Source organism: Macaca nemestrina, chromosome 1 (genome assembly GCF_043159975.1).
Source record: "Macaca nemestrina isolate mMacNem1 chromosome 1, mMacNem.hap1, whole genome shotgun sequence".
Taxonomy (NCBI): Eukaryota; Metazoa; Chordata; class Mammalia; order Primates; family Cercopithecidae; genus Macaca; species Macaca nemestrina.
In genome coordinates, this window is record NC_092125.1 from 216,731,045 (window position 1) to 216,746,350 (window position 15,306).

Below are 15,306 nucleotides of genomic sequence, written 5' to 3' on the forward strand. Positions count from 1 at the left end.
CATCCCAGATGGAGCCCCTGAAGGCCAAACGCCACCCATAAGACGAAGCCTCCAGCTGGGCGTTGGGAAAGATTCCAGCCCTGGCCCCACCTCCGCCGTGCAGCAAGAGCTTCTTTAAGAGCACAGGGAGGTCCAAGCCTGAGCCACCTCCTCGGCAGGGTTCCCTGGAGACCAAGCTGAGCTCACAGGCCACAAGAGCTTTGGGAAATGAAGAGCCAGATCTTATCTTGGTAATAACAAAAATAACAAGCCCTGCCTACACAAGCCCACTTTAGTAGGAATTCCACCTGCTTGCCCTGGGTTACTCAGCCACAGACGCAGGCGGGGAAGCCAGGCTAAAAGGAGGGAGTCTCAAGACAAGAGGGTTTCGGCAGCCGTGCCCCCTCCCCACCCCAGGCAGGTACCATCACACGTTTGATGGGAAACTCCTTCAGGCCTCTGTTCCTTGGAGAGTCAAATACCACCGGCAGCGTTTTGTGTGGGGCTTGGATGTAGCCGATCTCCATTTCATCCTGTGGGAGTGAGTGGAGAGGAGGCTGTTGTGCGTGCTACCCGGGTCTTGGTGCCCAACGCCAGGATGGGGGCATGAAACCATCCATGCACTCTTACCCTTGCAGTCAAGGGCACATCCCATGAGATGTTTGATCTCAGAGAAGGGGCTCAGAAAGCGGAGCTTATTGCCCCATATTTGCCCAGTACACGAGAGGCCATGAGCCTGCAGGAGCGCCCTTCCCTCCCACTCCTGGTGGTGCCTGGGCTGGTGCTGGTGACCCCTGGTGAGCAAAACTCAGACCCCTCCTCAAGGTGAGAAAACCAGGAGCCAGGCAGTGAGCACCAGGGTTAGGAGGTGATGAGGGGGTGAGGGGTTGAGGGGTCTGTGGGGACACGGAGGAGGGGCTCCCGATGCAGCTAGGATGGGCCAGAGAAGGCCTCTTGGTGCCAGGGCTCCCGGCCTCCTCCCCAAAGGAAGGTGGATAAGACCCAGCCTGGGCCACTGCAGCGGGCAGGAGGAGCACGGGGAAGTTTTAGAAATGAATCTGCTGCAAATTCCACCTCCTCGGGCTTGTATTCTAGCAGGCAGATGCGATATTGGACATAATCACTACTATAAGTTACTATTAGGATGAACCAGACGAAAGTTCCACTCTTGCAAATCAAAAATGGCGCCTATCAGCAATTTCACACAAGTCAACCTGGTATCAAAAAAATGGAATGGCGGCCTGGTGCAGTAAGTCACGCCTGTAAGCCCAGCACTCTGGGAGGCTGAGGTGGGTGGGTCACCTGAGGTCAGGAGTTCGAGACCAGCCTGACCAACAAGGAGAAATGCCATCTCTATTAAAATACAAAATTAGCCAGGCGTGGTGGTGCATGCCCGTAATCCCAGCTACTTGGGAGGCTGAGGCAGGAAAATCACTTGAACCAGGGAGGCGGAGGTTGTGGTGAGCTGAGATTGTGCCATTGCACTCTAGCCTGGGCAATGAGAGCGAAACTCCGTCTCAAAAAAAAAAAAAAAAAAAAAGATGGAGTGGCAAGAAAGGAAGAGAGGATGTTGTGTGGGGGTGAAAAGAAAAGAGGGTTGAATTCCTGCTGGGGGTGATGGGGGAAACTTATGGACGAGGAATTCGCGCTGGGATTCACGGGTATGAATTGGAGATGGGTGATGGGAATGGGGAGGTGGGTCCAAGAGGCAGCACCACAGGGGTGCGGCATGGAAGGGCAGGGTCCCAAAGCAAAGGAAGGCAGTGCTGGGGAGGGTCAGTGCCGCCCACCAAATGCCCACTGGCACTGCCCAGTGCCAGGCATTGGGGTGCTGGACTGGATGAGGCCTAGTCTCAGTCCTTGGGGTACTCCTGGCATGATGGGGGAGTGGCACGGAAACAGAGAATGGTAAATGGGTGTTTCTAGGCACAGTGGCAGGCTGGCCTCAGGGGAGGGAGCCAGGCAGGCTGAGAGGGCCCTGGAAACAGACTGAGCAGGAGGAGATGGGAGCCATGGAAAGTGCTAGGGCGCTTCCTCTGAAGCCACGGCCTGAGCTCTACATCGGCCCCTTTTAGCCACGGCTGGAGCAGCTGGGATGCAGAGCACCAAGTCCCTAGGCTGCACGTAGCATGGGGACCCTGGGCCTGGCCCACGAAACCATTTTCTCCTAGGCCTCTGGGCCTGTGACGGGAGGGGTTGCCGTGAAGACCTCTGACATGCCCTGGAGACATTTTCCCTATTGCCTTGGGGCTTAACAGTGACCTGGTTTGGTAGCTGAGCCCAAGATGGACAGCCTGGAGGGAGGACCACTTGAGGGGCTGGTTGAGCATCAATCTCCTGAGCTTCAAGTCACTTCCCGAGGCCACCCTAGTGTTTTCAAGCAGGAAGGTGGCTTTCATCTTGGTGACCGCAGTGGCCTGCAGTGGCCCACAGCAAACGTCAGACAAATCACTTGCTCCAGCCTCCCGACCCAAGACCTCTCAGGTTCCTACCTCCCTGTCCATCTAAGGAAGGGTGGCCAGTGAGGCACCAGGCTGAACCCCAGGAGCCTGGGTACCCCAAGTGTCTCTTGGCCCTCAGGGACATTCGCCCTGCCTGCCCCACAGGGCACATACCTGCATCCACTGGTCATCCATGTTCTCCTCCTCGGGGCAGATGGTTAGCTTACACCTGGCTTGCATGGCCAGAGCAGTCACTGACTTCAGGAAGTCCTCATTTTCAAAAATACTAGAGAGAGCAGAAAAACAGCTCCTTAGTGCTCTGGATTTTGAAGCTCGGCCTGGAAGGATGGGGAGGGACACACAGGTGCTCAGGGGTCACCTGTGGCCTGAACAGAGGCTCCTGGCACGTCCGGTCTATCTGTTCTTAGCAGGCATGAGCTCATAGAATCCATCTAACAAGCAGGAACTAGTGGGTACCCCTTCCACCCATGTATTAGTCCATTTCCACGCTGCTGATAAAGACATACCTGAGACTGGGAAGAAAAAGAGGTTTAATTAGACTTACAGTTCCACATGGCTGGGGAAGCCATGGCGGGAAGTGAAAGGTACTTCTTACATGGTGGTGGCAAGAGAAAATGAGGAAGAAGCAAAAGCAGAAACCCCTGATAAAACCATCAGATCTCATGAGACTTATTCACTATCATGAGAACAGTATGGGAGAAACTGCCTCCAGGATTCAAATTATCTCCCACTGGGTCCCTCCCACAACACGTGGGAATTATGGGAGTACATTTCAAGATGAGATTTGGGTGGGGACACAGAGCCAAACCATATCATCCTGCCCCTGCCCCCTCCAAATATCATGTCCTCACATTTCAAAACCAATCATGCCTTCCCAACAGTCCCCCAAAGTCTTAACTCATTTCAGCATTAACCCAAAAGTTCACAATCCAAAGTCTCATCTGAGACAGAGCAAGTCTCTTCCTCCTACGAGCTATAAAATCAAAAGCAAGCTAGTTACTTCCTAGATACAATGCGGGTACAGGTGTTGGGTAAATATGGCCATTCCAAACGGGAGAAATTGGTCAAAACAAGGGGATTACAGGGCCAATGCAAGTCCAAAATCCAGCAGGGCAGTCAAATTTTAAAGCTCTGAAATGATCTTTGACTCCAGGTCGGACATCCAGGTCATGCTGACACAAGAGGTGGGTTCTCATGGTCTTGGACAGCTCCACCCCTGTGGCTTTACAGGGTATAGCCTCCCTCCTGGGAGGCTGGTTTCACAGGCTAGTGTTGAGTGTCTGTGACTTTTCCAGCCACATGGTGAAAGCTGTCAGTGGATCTACCCTTCTGGGGTCTCGAGGACAGTGGCCCTCTTCTCACAGCTCCATTACGTGGTATCCCAGCAGGGACTCTGTGTGGGGACTCCAACCCAACATTTCCCTTCTGCATTGCCATAGCAGAGGTTCTCCATGAGAATCCCACCCCTGCAGCAAACTTCTGCCAGGGCATCCAGGCATTTCCACACATCTTCGGAAATCAAGGCAGAAGTTCCCAAACCGCAATTCTTGACTTCTGTGCACTTGCAGGCTCAACACCATGTGGAAGCTGCCAAGGCTTGGGGCTTGTACCCTCTGAAGCCAGGGCCTGAGCTCTATGTTGGCCCCTTTAGTCATGGCTAGAGCAGCTGGGATGCAGAGCACCAAGTCCCTAGGCTGCACATAGCATGTGGACCCTGGGCCTGGCCCACAAAACCATTTTCTCCTAGGCCTCTGGGCCTGTGATGGGAGGGGCTGCTGTGAAGACCTCTGACATGCCCTGGAGACATTTTCCCCATTGCCTTGGGGCTTAACATTAAGTTCCTTGTTACTTATGCAAATTTCTGCAGTTGGCTTGAATTTATCCTCAGAAAATGAGATTTTCTTTTCTATTGCATTGTCAGGCTGCAACTTTTCTGAACCTTTATGCTCTGCTTCCCTTTTAAAACTGGATGCCTTTAACAGCACCCAAGTCACATCTTGAATGGCTTGCTGCTTAAAAATTTCTTCTGCCAGACACCCTAAATCATTTCTCTCAAGTTCAAAGTTCCACAAATCTCTAGGGCAGGGACAAAATGCCACCAGTTCCTTTGCAAAACTTAACAAGAGTCACCTTTGCTCCACTTCCCAATAAGTTCCTCATCTCCATCTGAGACCATCTCAGTCTGGATTTCATTGTTCATATCATTATCAGTATTTTTGTCAAAGCCATTCAACAAGTCTCTAGAAAGTTCCAAACTTTCTCACATTTTCCTGTCTTCTTCTGAGCCCTTCAAACTGTTCCAACCTCTGTCTGTTACCCAGTTCCAAAGTTACTTCCACATTTTGGGTGTCTTTTCAGCAAGGCCCCCCTTACTGGTAGCAATTTACTGTATTAGTCCATTTTCACACTGCTGATAAAAACATACCTGAGACTAGGAAGGAAAAGAGGTTTAATAGGACTTACACTCCCACGTGGCTGGAGACACCATGGCGGGAGGTGAAAGGCACTTTTTACATGGCGGCGGCAAGAGAAAATGAGGAAGATGCAAAAGCGGAAACCCCTGAGAAAACCATCAGATCTCATGAGACTTATTTACTACCATGAGAACAGTATGGGTGGAACCACCTCCATGATTCAAATTATCTCCCACCAGGTCCCTCCCAGAACACATGGGAATTATGGGAGTACAATTCAAGATGAGATTTGGGTGGGGACACAGAGCCAAACCATATCAGTCTGGGAGAAGACAGAATATGAGTTCACTGTTCAAGGTCACACCACCTGGAACAGTGCTGGGATTGGAATACAGTCCTCACTGGATTCTGGCCTGCGTCCTTTCCACCAGGTTACCCTCTTACTCTTCTGCCCCTGAAGCAATCAGAAGAGGGGAGGAGAAGGTCTCCTGAGACCCCAGCACACTTGTCAGGAGCTCTCAGACTGCAGGAAGATTGTGGACCTCCCCAAAACGCAGATTGGCCCTTCCCAGGGATAAGACCCAGCAGCTCACAGGCAGCCAGAAAGGTGCATTTTATTTCATTTTAATTTAATTTAATTTTTAATTTTTATTATTTCTATTTTTCTCGAGACCGAGTCTTGCTCTGTCACCCAGGCTAGAGTGCAATGGTATGATCTTGGCTCGTCGCAACCTTGGCCTCCTGGGTTCAAGCGATTGTCCTGCCTCAGCCTCCCGAGTAGCTGGGATTACAGGTGCCCGCCCACCACCACAGCCGGTTAATTTTTTGTATTTTTAGTAGAGACGAGGTTTCACCATGTTGACCAGGCTGGTTATTTCATTTTTGAGATGGAGTCTTGCTCTGTTGCCCAGGCTGGAGTGCAGTGGTGCAATTTCAGCTCACCACAACCTCCGCCTCCAGCGTTCAAGCAATTCTCGTGCCTTGGCCTCCTGAGTAGCTAGGATTACAGGCATGTGCCACCACGCCCGACCAGTTGTATTTTTTAGTAGAGACAGGGTTTCACTATGTTGGCTAGGCTGGTCTCAAACTTCTGACCTCAAGTGATCCACCTGCCTTGGCCTCCCAAATTGCTGGGGTTACAGGCATGAGCCACTGTGCCCAGTCCAGAAAGGTGCACTTTAAATGAGTTCCCAGGAGTTTCTGGTGCACAAGGTCCACGGGCCACACTCTACAGGCCCCTGGGAGCTAATGTAGCCTCAGCTGCATCAGGCAGGACTATGGCAATGACAACAGTAGTAAGGAACCTCCCCGCCTTTTTAGAGCCCCCAAGAAGCGGCAAGCTCTCAGTGGGCAGGGAGCGGTGACTGTTTTCCCATCACACACTGAGTGCTGCGGATGGAACTCGGGCTCTTTGTTGCTGGCCCAGGGCTCCTCCCGAGGTGTCTGGGCCCACCCCAGCACCCCCAGGCCTCTCACCTGCACACGTACACCTCCTGCGGGGGCTGGGTGTTAGGGGTCATGATCCAGGGCGCCACGCGGAAGACCACGCTGTCTTGGAACACCACAGCCTCGGGGAGCTCCTGCAGGGGGTGGGGGGTGGGGAGGCAGGGGCTGTCACCGCCACCAGGGCCCAGCACCTACCATTTCTGGTAGTTGTTTGGAGTCCCCCTTCCCCAGCCACGCCACTGCCTGGAAGGTCAGGCCCCCGATGCAGGGCTGCCTTCTCGGCCTACCAGTTTGGACGTGTCCAACATGGAGACGGTGAGGGTAATGAGCCCTGGGAAGTTGGTGTCTGGGAAAGCGAGGGCCTCCACGTAGAAGTCCATGTTGTGTTTTCCGCCTGGGACCATCAGGTAGTGAGAGGGCTGCTTGGGACCCAGGACTACCCTGCACCTGGAGGACAGTCTGCCCCCTAGGAGAGAGGCAGGGGAGACTCGGGTCTGCGTCCCCACTTCTGAAGACCTTTCCTTCTCTCCCCAGTGCTCCCCAGAAGCCTTTCCCAGGGTCACCACATGCCACCATCAGAGAACCCCTTGCAGCCAAATCTGGTCAGTCCCCTTAGGAGAAAAGGACCAAAGTCTCAGCTGGGACACTGCTCCCTGGCTGAAGTCCCGGAAGGGTGTGTCAGGGGTGCCTGAGCCATTCCAAACTTTACAGGAAGTCCAGTATACACCATTCCTTCACTAATTCCTGAGCATCTGCTCTAGCCAGATGTCAGCGGGGGACAGGAACACAGCAGGGGACCAGGGAGACAGAGTCACTGTCCTCCTATCCTCACCCCCAGAGAGTGCACAGTTCTTACGGGTGAGTAGGGAGGAGCAGAGATCATAAAAATAGCAGACAGCTGTGATAGAGGAAATCCCTGAGGACTTCCTGGAGAAGGTGATGCCTGGGTGGAGGCAATAAGTCAACCTGTCAGCAAATCAATGTCAGTTTAATCACTTTAAGAATGACACAGGCCGGGTGTGGTGGTTCATGCCTGTAATCCCAGTACTTTGGGAGGCCGAGGCAGGAGGATCACAAGGTCAGGAGATCGAGACCAGCCTGGCCAACATGGTGAAACCCTGTCTCTACTAAAAATACAAAAATCAGCTGGGCGTGGTGATGCAAGCCTGTAATCCCAGCTACTGGGGAGGCTGAGGCAGGAGAATGGCTTGAACCTGGGAGGTGGAGGTTGCAGTGAGTCAAGATTGCGCCACTGCATTCCAGCCTGGCTACAGAGACAGACTCTGTCTCAAAAAAAAAAAAAAAAAGAAAAAAAAGAAAAGAAAAGAAAAAAGAAAAAGAAACAGAGGCTGGGTGTGGTGCCTATAATCCTAGTGCTTGGGGAGGCTGAGGCAAGTGGATTATTTGAGGTCAGGAGTTCAAGACCAGTCTGGCCAGCCTGGTGAAATCCCATCTCTACTAAAAATACAAAAATTAGCTGGATGTGGTGGCACATGCTTGTAACCTCAGCTACTGGGGAGGCTGAGGCAGGAGAATCGCTGGAACCCAGGAGGTGGAGTCTGCAGTGAGCTGAGATAGCACCACTGCACTCCAGCCTGGGCAACAGGGTGAGACTCTCTAAAAAAAAAAAAAAAAAAAAAAAAGCATGGAATAGACTAGGCAGAATGATCAGGATCAGAATGATTGTCAGGCCCTGCAGAAAACCCCCTCCCATGGCCTTCTCCATCTCCTTCCATCCAGAAGCCAAAGTCAATATACGCCTACCTGACCTCACCCGTCCCCTCTGCCCTGTCTCTTCCACCCTCATCCACCGCTTTAACCCTTGCACATTCCACCCCAGCTGCACTGGCCTCCCTGCATTCCTCCAAACCACAGGCACCATCTTACCTCAGGCAGGGTCCACGCACTTACCGTTCCCTCTGCCTGGAACGCCCTTCCCCTAGGTGTCTGCCTGGCTGTTCCTGTACCTCCCTCTGCTCAAATGGCACCTCATGGGGGACACTTTCCCTGGCCACCCTCTCTCCACACACCCCCACTTCCACTCCTCACTCCACGTCTCCTTCCTTGCCGCATTCTTCTACATAGTATGTCACAGCGTTGGACACACTAGGTGTTTTATGTAATTATTTTACCTATAGTTCTCCCAGCCACTAAGATGAAAGCAACGTGAAGGCAGGGACTTGGCCACAGTCATGGCTCTGTGCCTCATGCCTAGGACCAAGCCTGGCACCTACTTAGTTCCAGGTGCTCGTGGGCCGCTGAGAAGTTCCTGATGTCTCTGATTAGCAGGATGTTGCAGAACAAATGATCACGTGCCACATGCCATCAGCTTGCACTCAAAATCTATAACCAGGAGTGGGGTGTGTGTGTGTGTGTGTGAGAGAGAGAGATAGAGAGAGAGAGAAGCAGGGAGCAATAACGAGTCATTTTGTCTGTGTCCTCCATCTAGAAGGTGATAGATGAGATGTTGTCTGTCTTGCCTACTGCTGTGTCTGCTGTTCTTAGAACTCGGCACATAGTAGGTGCTCAGGATTTACCTGCCACACAGCTGTGTGACAGAAGTGTGCCCCATTGGCCAGGGCAGGGAGGGAACACAGATGGGGATAACTTACGTGTGGCCTGAAACACTCTCACTTTGTCCATCTCAGACCTGGCCACGTGGAGCACCAGTGTATGCTTAGTGAAGAAGTCCTGGGGGGTCTTCGTGCTCAGGGTCATCAGGGACATGTCCTTCAGGTCTGGGATGAGAAGGGCATCGCCTGAGTCACAGGCCCCTGAGACCACTGCTGGTTTCCCATAGCCACCTCCTGGAGGAGCCTCGCACCCCACCGCTCCCCTGAGACCTCCCTTTACCATGTTGCCTGGTTTTCTTTTCTTTATGCTATTTTGAGTATTTTACTGATGGTTTTCATTTTGGAATGAGAACTCATTAAGGTTTTGGTCTCCTCCCACTAGGATGAGCTGAGGATGTAACCTCAGCAAAGCGGGGATCACATTTATTAATATTTTGTTCCTTGCAATGTTCCCCGAAACTTGAACCTACAAAGCCGAGAACTCCCTAGAACAAGGACCAGCACGTGGCAGGAGCTCAGCTGAGATTTGTGCAATGAACGAGTGAAAGGTTTCTGTGCTGGTCCTGAGCGAGAAGTGAAGTTTGTAAACCAACTTGAACAATAGCCAAGAAGGGGTAGAGGGTGGGGAGAGTCAAGAGATGCCTTCCGAGGGGACTGACTGATAGCCAAGGGCTTAAAGGCTTTGGGGTCAATTTGGTTTGAATCTGGGATCTGGGTGGACGTAGGAAAGTGATTTTTAGCTCTCTCTGCCTCTGTTTCCTCATCACTAAGACAGGGGCAAGAGTTGTACCCAGCACAGAGCTGTCGTGAAGATAAAGTGAGATGATACACAGTGGTTATACCAGCTCCTGGCACCCCAGGAGTGCCCACAAAGGGTGGCTGTTGTGATTATTATTGCATGCCAGGTACTGTACAGAGACTGTCCCCTGGCATCGGGCCAGGCCAACTATATGCAACTTGAAAATATATCCACTTCTATGTTATTCTAAGAGCTCCCCAGGAAGGCCTGCCAGCCTGAGCCCCTCAGCACCTTCCTCTAGCGCAGGTGGATAATGTATCCTCCCTTCAACCCCAGATCCACCCTCAGCAGCCCGGAGGTTTGCCTGCAGAGGTCCTGCATCCCCCACCATCCTCATGCCCCTAAACCCGCTCTGGAGTTGGGACGTCTGGTGTTCAAACCCCGAGTCTGCTACATATCAGTGCTGTGACCTTGGGCAAATTGCTTAAGTTCCCCAGTGCCTTGGTTTTCCCGTCTATAAAGCTTTGTGTGGGAAGATCAGATGAGTTAATCATTCCAAAGCGCTCAGAGTGGTGCCCGGCCTATGGCAGAGGTCTCAGGGGCTGCTCTGATGTGAGTCTGGGAATGAGAAGCTTTCCTTTCGAATGATTTCAGGCTCCAGGTTTGACCTAAGAGGGTTTAGGTTGGGCAGCGGGGTGAGGCATGGAAACTGGGGCCCGTAGGAGGCATCAGGAGGCAGCACTGGCCTCAGCTCTTCCCTGACTGCTGTGTGAGCTTGGAGAGGTCACTTGCCCCCCGCAAGGGCCTTTGCCCATTGCTTCACCTATAAAACGGATGTGCCAACAAGAACATGCTTTCAATAACCCTTATTTCAGAGGGCCATCACCAGGTTCAGGCCACGTGGGCAAAAGGGCTTTGTAAAAAGCCCTTCCCGTTAGCTAGCAAATGCTCTTTACCTTTGCTGTCAAGCACTTCGTCATCCTCACAGTCCATGGCAGAAGATTCAGGATTGTCTCTGTCACAGTTCACCAGCAGGATGGCACCCTGTCCACAAGGGCCCCAGGTCCAGGTCCTCTGGACACCAGCAGAGAAGAGTCACGCTTAGAAACTAGCGTAGAGCCCTCCAACTCTTGCAAGAGGCATAGCAACTTCCCATCACCTCTTTTTTTTTTTTTTTTTGAGACGGAATCTTGCTCCCTCACCAAGCTGGAGTGCAGTGGTGTGATCTCAGCTCACTGCAACCTTCACCTCCCGGGTTCAAGCGATTCTCTTGCCTCAGCCTCCTGAGTAGCCGGGACTATAGGCACGCGCCACCGAGCCCGGCTAATTTTTGTATTTTTAGTAGAGACAGGGTTTCACCATGTTGGCCAGGATGGTCTCAATCTCTTGACCTCATGATCCGCCCGCCTCAGCCTCCCAAAGTGCTGGGATTACGGGCGTGAGCCACCACGCCCGGCCCCCATCACCTCTTTAGCCCAGTGCCGTTTACACATCTTGCTCCCATATCAATTGATTCTTTGATCTCAAGAGTGGATTTTTGTCTTTTACTGCAAAAGTCACAACTAAATTCACCCAAAACACAATTCATCCATTTAAAAAAAGGACAGTCACATGGATTTTAATAGCTTTCAAGACATGTTAGCCAGGCGGGGTGGCTCACACCTGTAATCCCAGCACTTTGGGAGGCTGAGGCAGGCAGATCACCTGAGGTCAGGAGTTCAAGACCAGCCTGGCCAACATGGCGAAACCCTGTCTCTACTAAAAATATGAAAATTAGCTGGGCGTGGAGGCGCACAACTATAATCTCAGCTACTCGGGAGGCTGAGGTAGGAGAATCGCTTGAACCCGGGAGGCGGAAGTTGCAGTGAACCGAGATGGTGCCACTGCACTCCAGCCTGGGAGACAGAGCGTGACTCCATTTCAAAAATAAATAAATAAATAAATAAAATGTTGAGCTTGACAAACCAAATGCAGCTAAATATGTATGTCAAGATTCTAATCTAAATAGTTACTATTATGTGAACCCTTAATTACTCATTCAGCAAAGTGTGGTACTATTCTTAGAAGTCAGTTAATATCTGTCCAAAGATTAAAGCCCATTAAGCAGCCCCACCCTATAGGGATCTAATAGTGATGGCGCCTCCCTTTGCTGGAGAGCGTTTGCCCGCAGGAAATGACTGCGTTTCGAGAAGGATACAGGGATAGGTTCTACTGCTAGAGTTGTAATTTTTCTTCCCACTCTTGCTGATCCCACAAAGGATCTTCATCTTTTTACAGGTCACAGCCCCCAGTGCACACCAGCATAAAATGGTGCAGGCAGCGCTGGGGTTTCAGGTTTACCTGAAGACTCTGGTTTAAGACAGCGTTCACGTGTCCCTTCTGCACATACCACCATCTTGTCTTTCCACAACACACCCTCCGTCTCCCCACCTGGCTCCTTCCCGCCTCTCCCCCTGCCATTTCTTCCTTTCTCTGTTATTGCCCCATGTAGGCAGCTCTGCAGAAATATCTCCCATCAGTCATAGAACATGGAATAGGGAGTTTTTGAGCCAGAGTCTTGCCCACGAATTTCCTCTCTGCTGTGTATTAACTGGGTGACTCAGTAGCGTTTCTAGTTTGTAGGATAACACATTTTCTGAACCCACGATTGGTGAAAATCTGATTTTGTAAAATAGATGGGAAATACATAAACCAAAATATTAATGGCGATGCTAATTTTCTCCGCCCCCCCCCCCCCCACTTTTTTTTTTAACAGTTAACATGGGATGCGTGAGACAGACCAGGATTTACCCCATCACCACAAGGGGGCGCCCGGGGAGAATCCAGCAGAACTAGGAAAGGAGCGTTTGGGTGAGCGGTACCTTGTCTTCCACAGCTCTGGTTGGCTTCACTTTGCCGGTGCGGGTGATGTCCGCGCACAGGGAGATTTCTGAAATTCCACCAAGTAAGAGGAGAGGGTTGGTGAGGGTCCGGGGTTGGGGCACCCAGCCTGGCCCCAAATGGGCAGGTCCTTTCCCCAGGGGACTGTGTGCACCCATAGTGGGAGCCCCTCTTCCTGTCCTTCAGAGGAGACACAGGTTCAAGGCATCCTTCCCCCATGGCCCCCAGGAAGTCTGGCTACAGTTCGGACAGCAGAGTTGGGGCCTCTGACCATACCTGTTCCCCTTCAGCGGGGCCACAACTGTGATGTCCACCAGACCCTGCGCGTCTGGCCACCCCCAGGGATTTTGGAAGGAATTCCCAGCCACCGCAAAGAGAGGTTCCATGTGAAGCCTCTGCAGGCACACCCTGCCAGGCTCTCAAAAGACTGTGGCCCCAGCCCTCAGTGACCTTGGGGTGGGGGACCCAGTGGTGACACCAGCCCCACCGGCTCTTCATGACATGTGTTGTAACTCTATCTGGGGACAAATTGCAACCATGAACATGCCCCCACTCTGTCCAAATGGCTTGGCTGAGAGAGCAAACATTTGTTTGTAAATCCTTCCTCCTTCATCCGAATATATGACCGCAAGGTCATTCCAATAAAATAGATCTGTGTGCCCCACAGCATGATATGGTGACCCTTGTCCCACGTGAGACTGACCCTCTAAACATATTCCTAGCCATGTCTTAGGGCCAGGGAAGCATTGTCCTTTTGTGGTCTGGACTTCCCGACACCTTTACTAACTAATTGGGTGACCTTGGACAAGTCTGTTTAACTCTGTGCCTCAGTTTCCTCATCTGTAAAATGGGATAGTAATAATACCAATTTCACTGGACTGCTGTAAGGATTAAATGTAAAGTCTTAGCACAATGCCTGGCAATTGAGTAAGTGCTGTATTAGTATTATTTAAATATGTATTAATGAATGAAATGCATTAATGAAACCTGAAGATTTTATAAGCTACATATTATACATATATGTGTGTGTGTATATATATATATTTAGTTTTTGAAACTGGGTCTCACTCTTGTCACCCAGGCTGGAGTGCAGTGGCACAATCATGGCTCACTGCAGTCTTGACCTTCTGGGCTCAAGCAATCCTCACACATCAGCCTCTTGGGTAGCTGATACTACAGGATCATGCCACCATGCTCAGCTAATTTTTTAAAATTTTTTGTAGAAACAGGATCTCACTGTGTTGCCCAGGCTGGTCTCAAACTCCTGGGCTCAAGCGATCCTCCCGCCTCCACCTTCCAAAGTGCTGGGATTGCAGGTGTGAGCCACTATGTCTGGCTGCTACTTATATATTTAATACACATAATGATACTAATCATGATATTATTGTTCAAAATGAGGTCAAGTTAAAGAATGGATTTTACTTAAAGAAGAACATTACATAAATATGTGTTTAGGTGGATCATTGATATGGCAGAAATGGTGAAGATGAGATATAAATAATGGAATTTGAGGAACACTGTCTAGATTATTGTATAAGACAGTGTCATCATCTACTTTTTGTTACAGATATTTGAGGTATCAAAAAGGAATAGAGGGCTGGGCTCAGTGGTTCACACCTGTAATCTCAGCACTTTGGGAGAGCAAGGAGGATGGATCGCCTGAGGTCAGGAGTTTGAGACCAGCCTGGCCAACACGGTGAAACCCCATCACTACTAAAAATACAAAAATTAGTCGGGCATGGTGCTGTGCACCTGTAGTCCCAGCTACTAGGGACGCTGAGGCAGGAGGATTGCTTAAACCCAGGAGGCGCAAGTTGCAGTGAACCGAGCTTGCACCACTGCACTCCAGCCTGGGTGACTGAGTAAGACTCCATCTCAAAAAAAAAGAAAAAAAAAAAAAAAAAAAGGAATGGAGACGCATATATTGAAAATCCATGTACCTATTTCCTAACTTGAGAAGTAAAATGTTAAGATGCAATTAAAGTTCCCCACACCACCACTCCCACATTGTATTTCTTTGTGGTTCACTGACTAGGGATGGAATATTTCTGAACTCCCAGATGTCTGACTGGCTGGAAACCATGCTTTTCCTCTGCTCAGTGTAAAATAAGCTCCAGGTATAGTTTCTCCTACAGAGACATCCTGCAGGGATTAGGAGGTGGGTAGGAGATGAGACAGCACTCTAGGATCCTGGTTGTCACTTACCCACCCCGGTGAGATAGAGTAGAGCTTTGACTGGTGGAGTCTTGGGTCCATGGTATGAAATCTGAACCTATGGGAGAGCAGATCACTAATGACTTCTCTTAGTCATTCAACAAACACCCACTGGACCCCTGCTATGTGCCAGCTCAGGGTAGGGCACTGGGGAGACAAAGATGGGCCATAGCCTGTAAGGAGTGGCCCCATCCAATGGGAATGGAGGGAAAGCAAAAAGCTTGAATGACTGGTGCTACAGAAGAGCGTCCTATGGGGGCCCAGCAATGGAGACACTCTGCCTGGCAGGGTGGTTTGTGAAAGAGTGCGCTTTGAGGTAGATCTTGGAAAGGGAGTAGGGGCCCAGCACCTGGAGATGGGGCAGAAGAAGCGCTAGAAGGAGAGAGCTGATCATAAGCCACAGAACTGACTCTGGCAAGCAGAAGGGATCAAGGAAAGACCTGAAGAACCAGACCCTGGAAAGGCCGGGTCCTGGGGGATCTGGGGAGCAGGAGCTTTGAGTGGGTGGAGGTCTCTTCAGGAAGAAATGAAGAAACACCAATCCCCTGTGCCCAAGGTTCAGAAATCCTAAGAGAACACCTCAGATTGACCAGAGGAGG

General features: G+C 51.0%; 1 protein-coding gene across 2 annotated transcripts in view; it reads right to left on the reverse strand.

Moving 5' to 3' along the window:
• LOC105483160 (peptidyl arginine deiminase 4) overlaps positions 1–15,306 on the reverse strand; it is a 55,820-nt gene that overhangs the window by 16,831 nt on the left and 23,683 nt on the right. For both annotated transcript variants that reach the window (XM_071099525.1, XM_071099534.1), the window contains exons 3-10: positions 14,699–14,765; positions 12,475–12,542; positions 10,570–10,687; positions 8,914–9,039; positions 6,589–6,767; positions 6,332–6,435; positions 2,595–2,706; positions 405–512 (exon numbers count right to left, since the gene is read on the reverse strand). In XM_071099525.1, the coding sequence (XP_070955626.1) occupies positions 405–512; positions 2,595–2,706; positions 6,332–6,435; positions 6,589–6,767; positions 8,914–9,039; positions 10,570–10,687; positions 12,475–12,542; positions 14,699–14,765 (882 nt within the window). The remainder of the gene's footprint in view (positions 1–404; positions 513–2,594; positions 2,707–6,331; positions 6,436–6,588; positions 6,768–8,913; positions 9,040–10,569; positions 10,688–12,474; positions 12,543–14,698; positions 14,766–15,306) is intronic.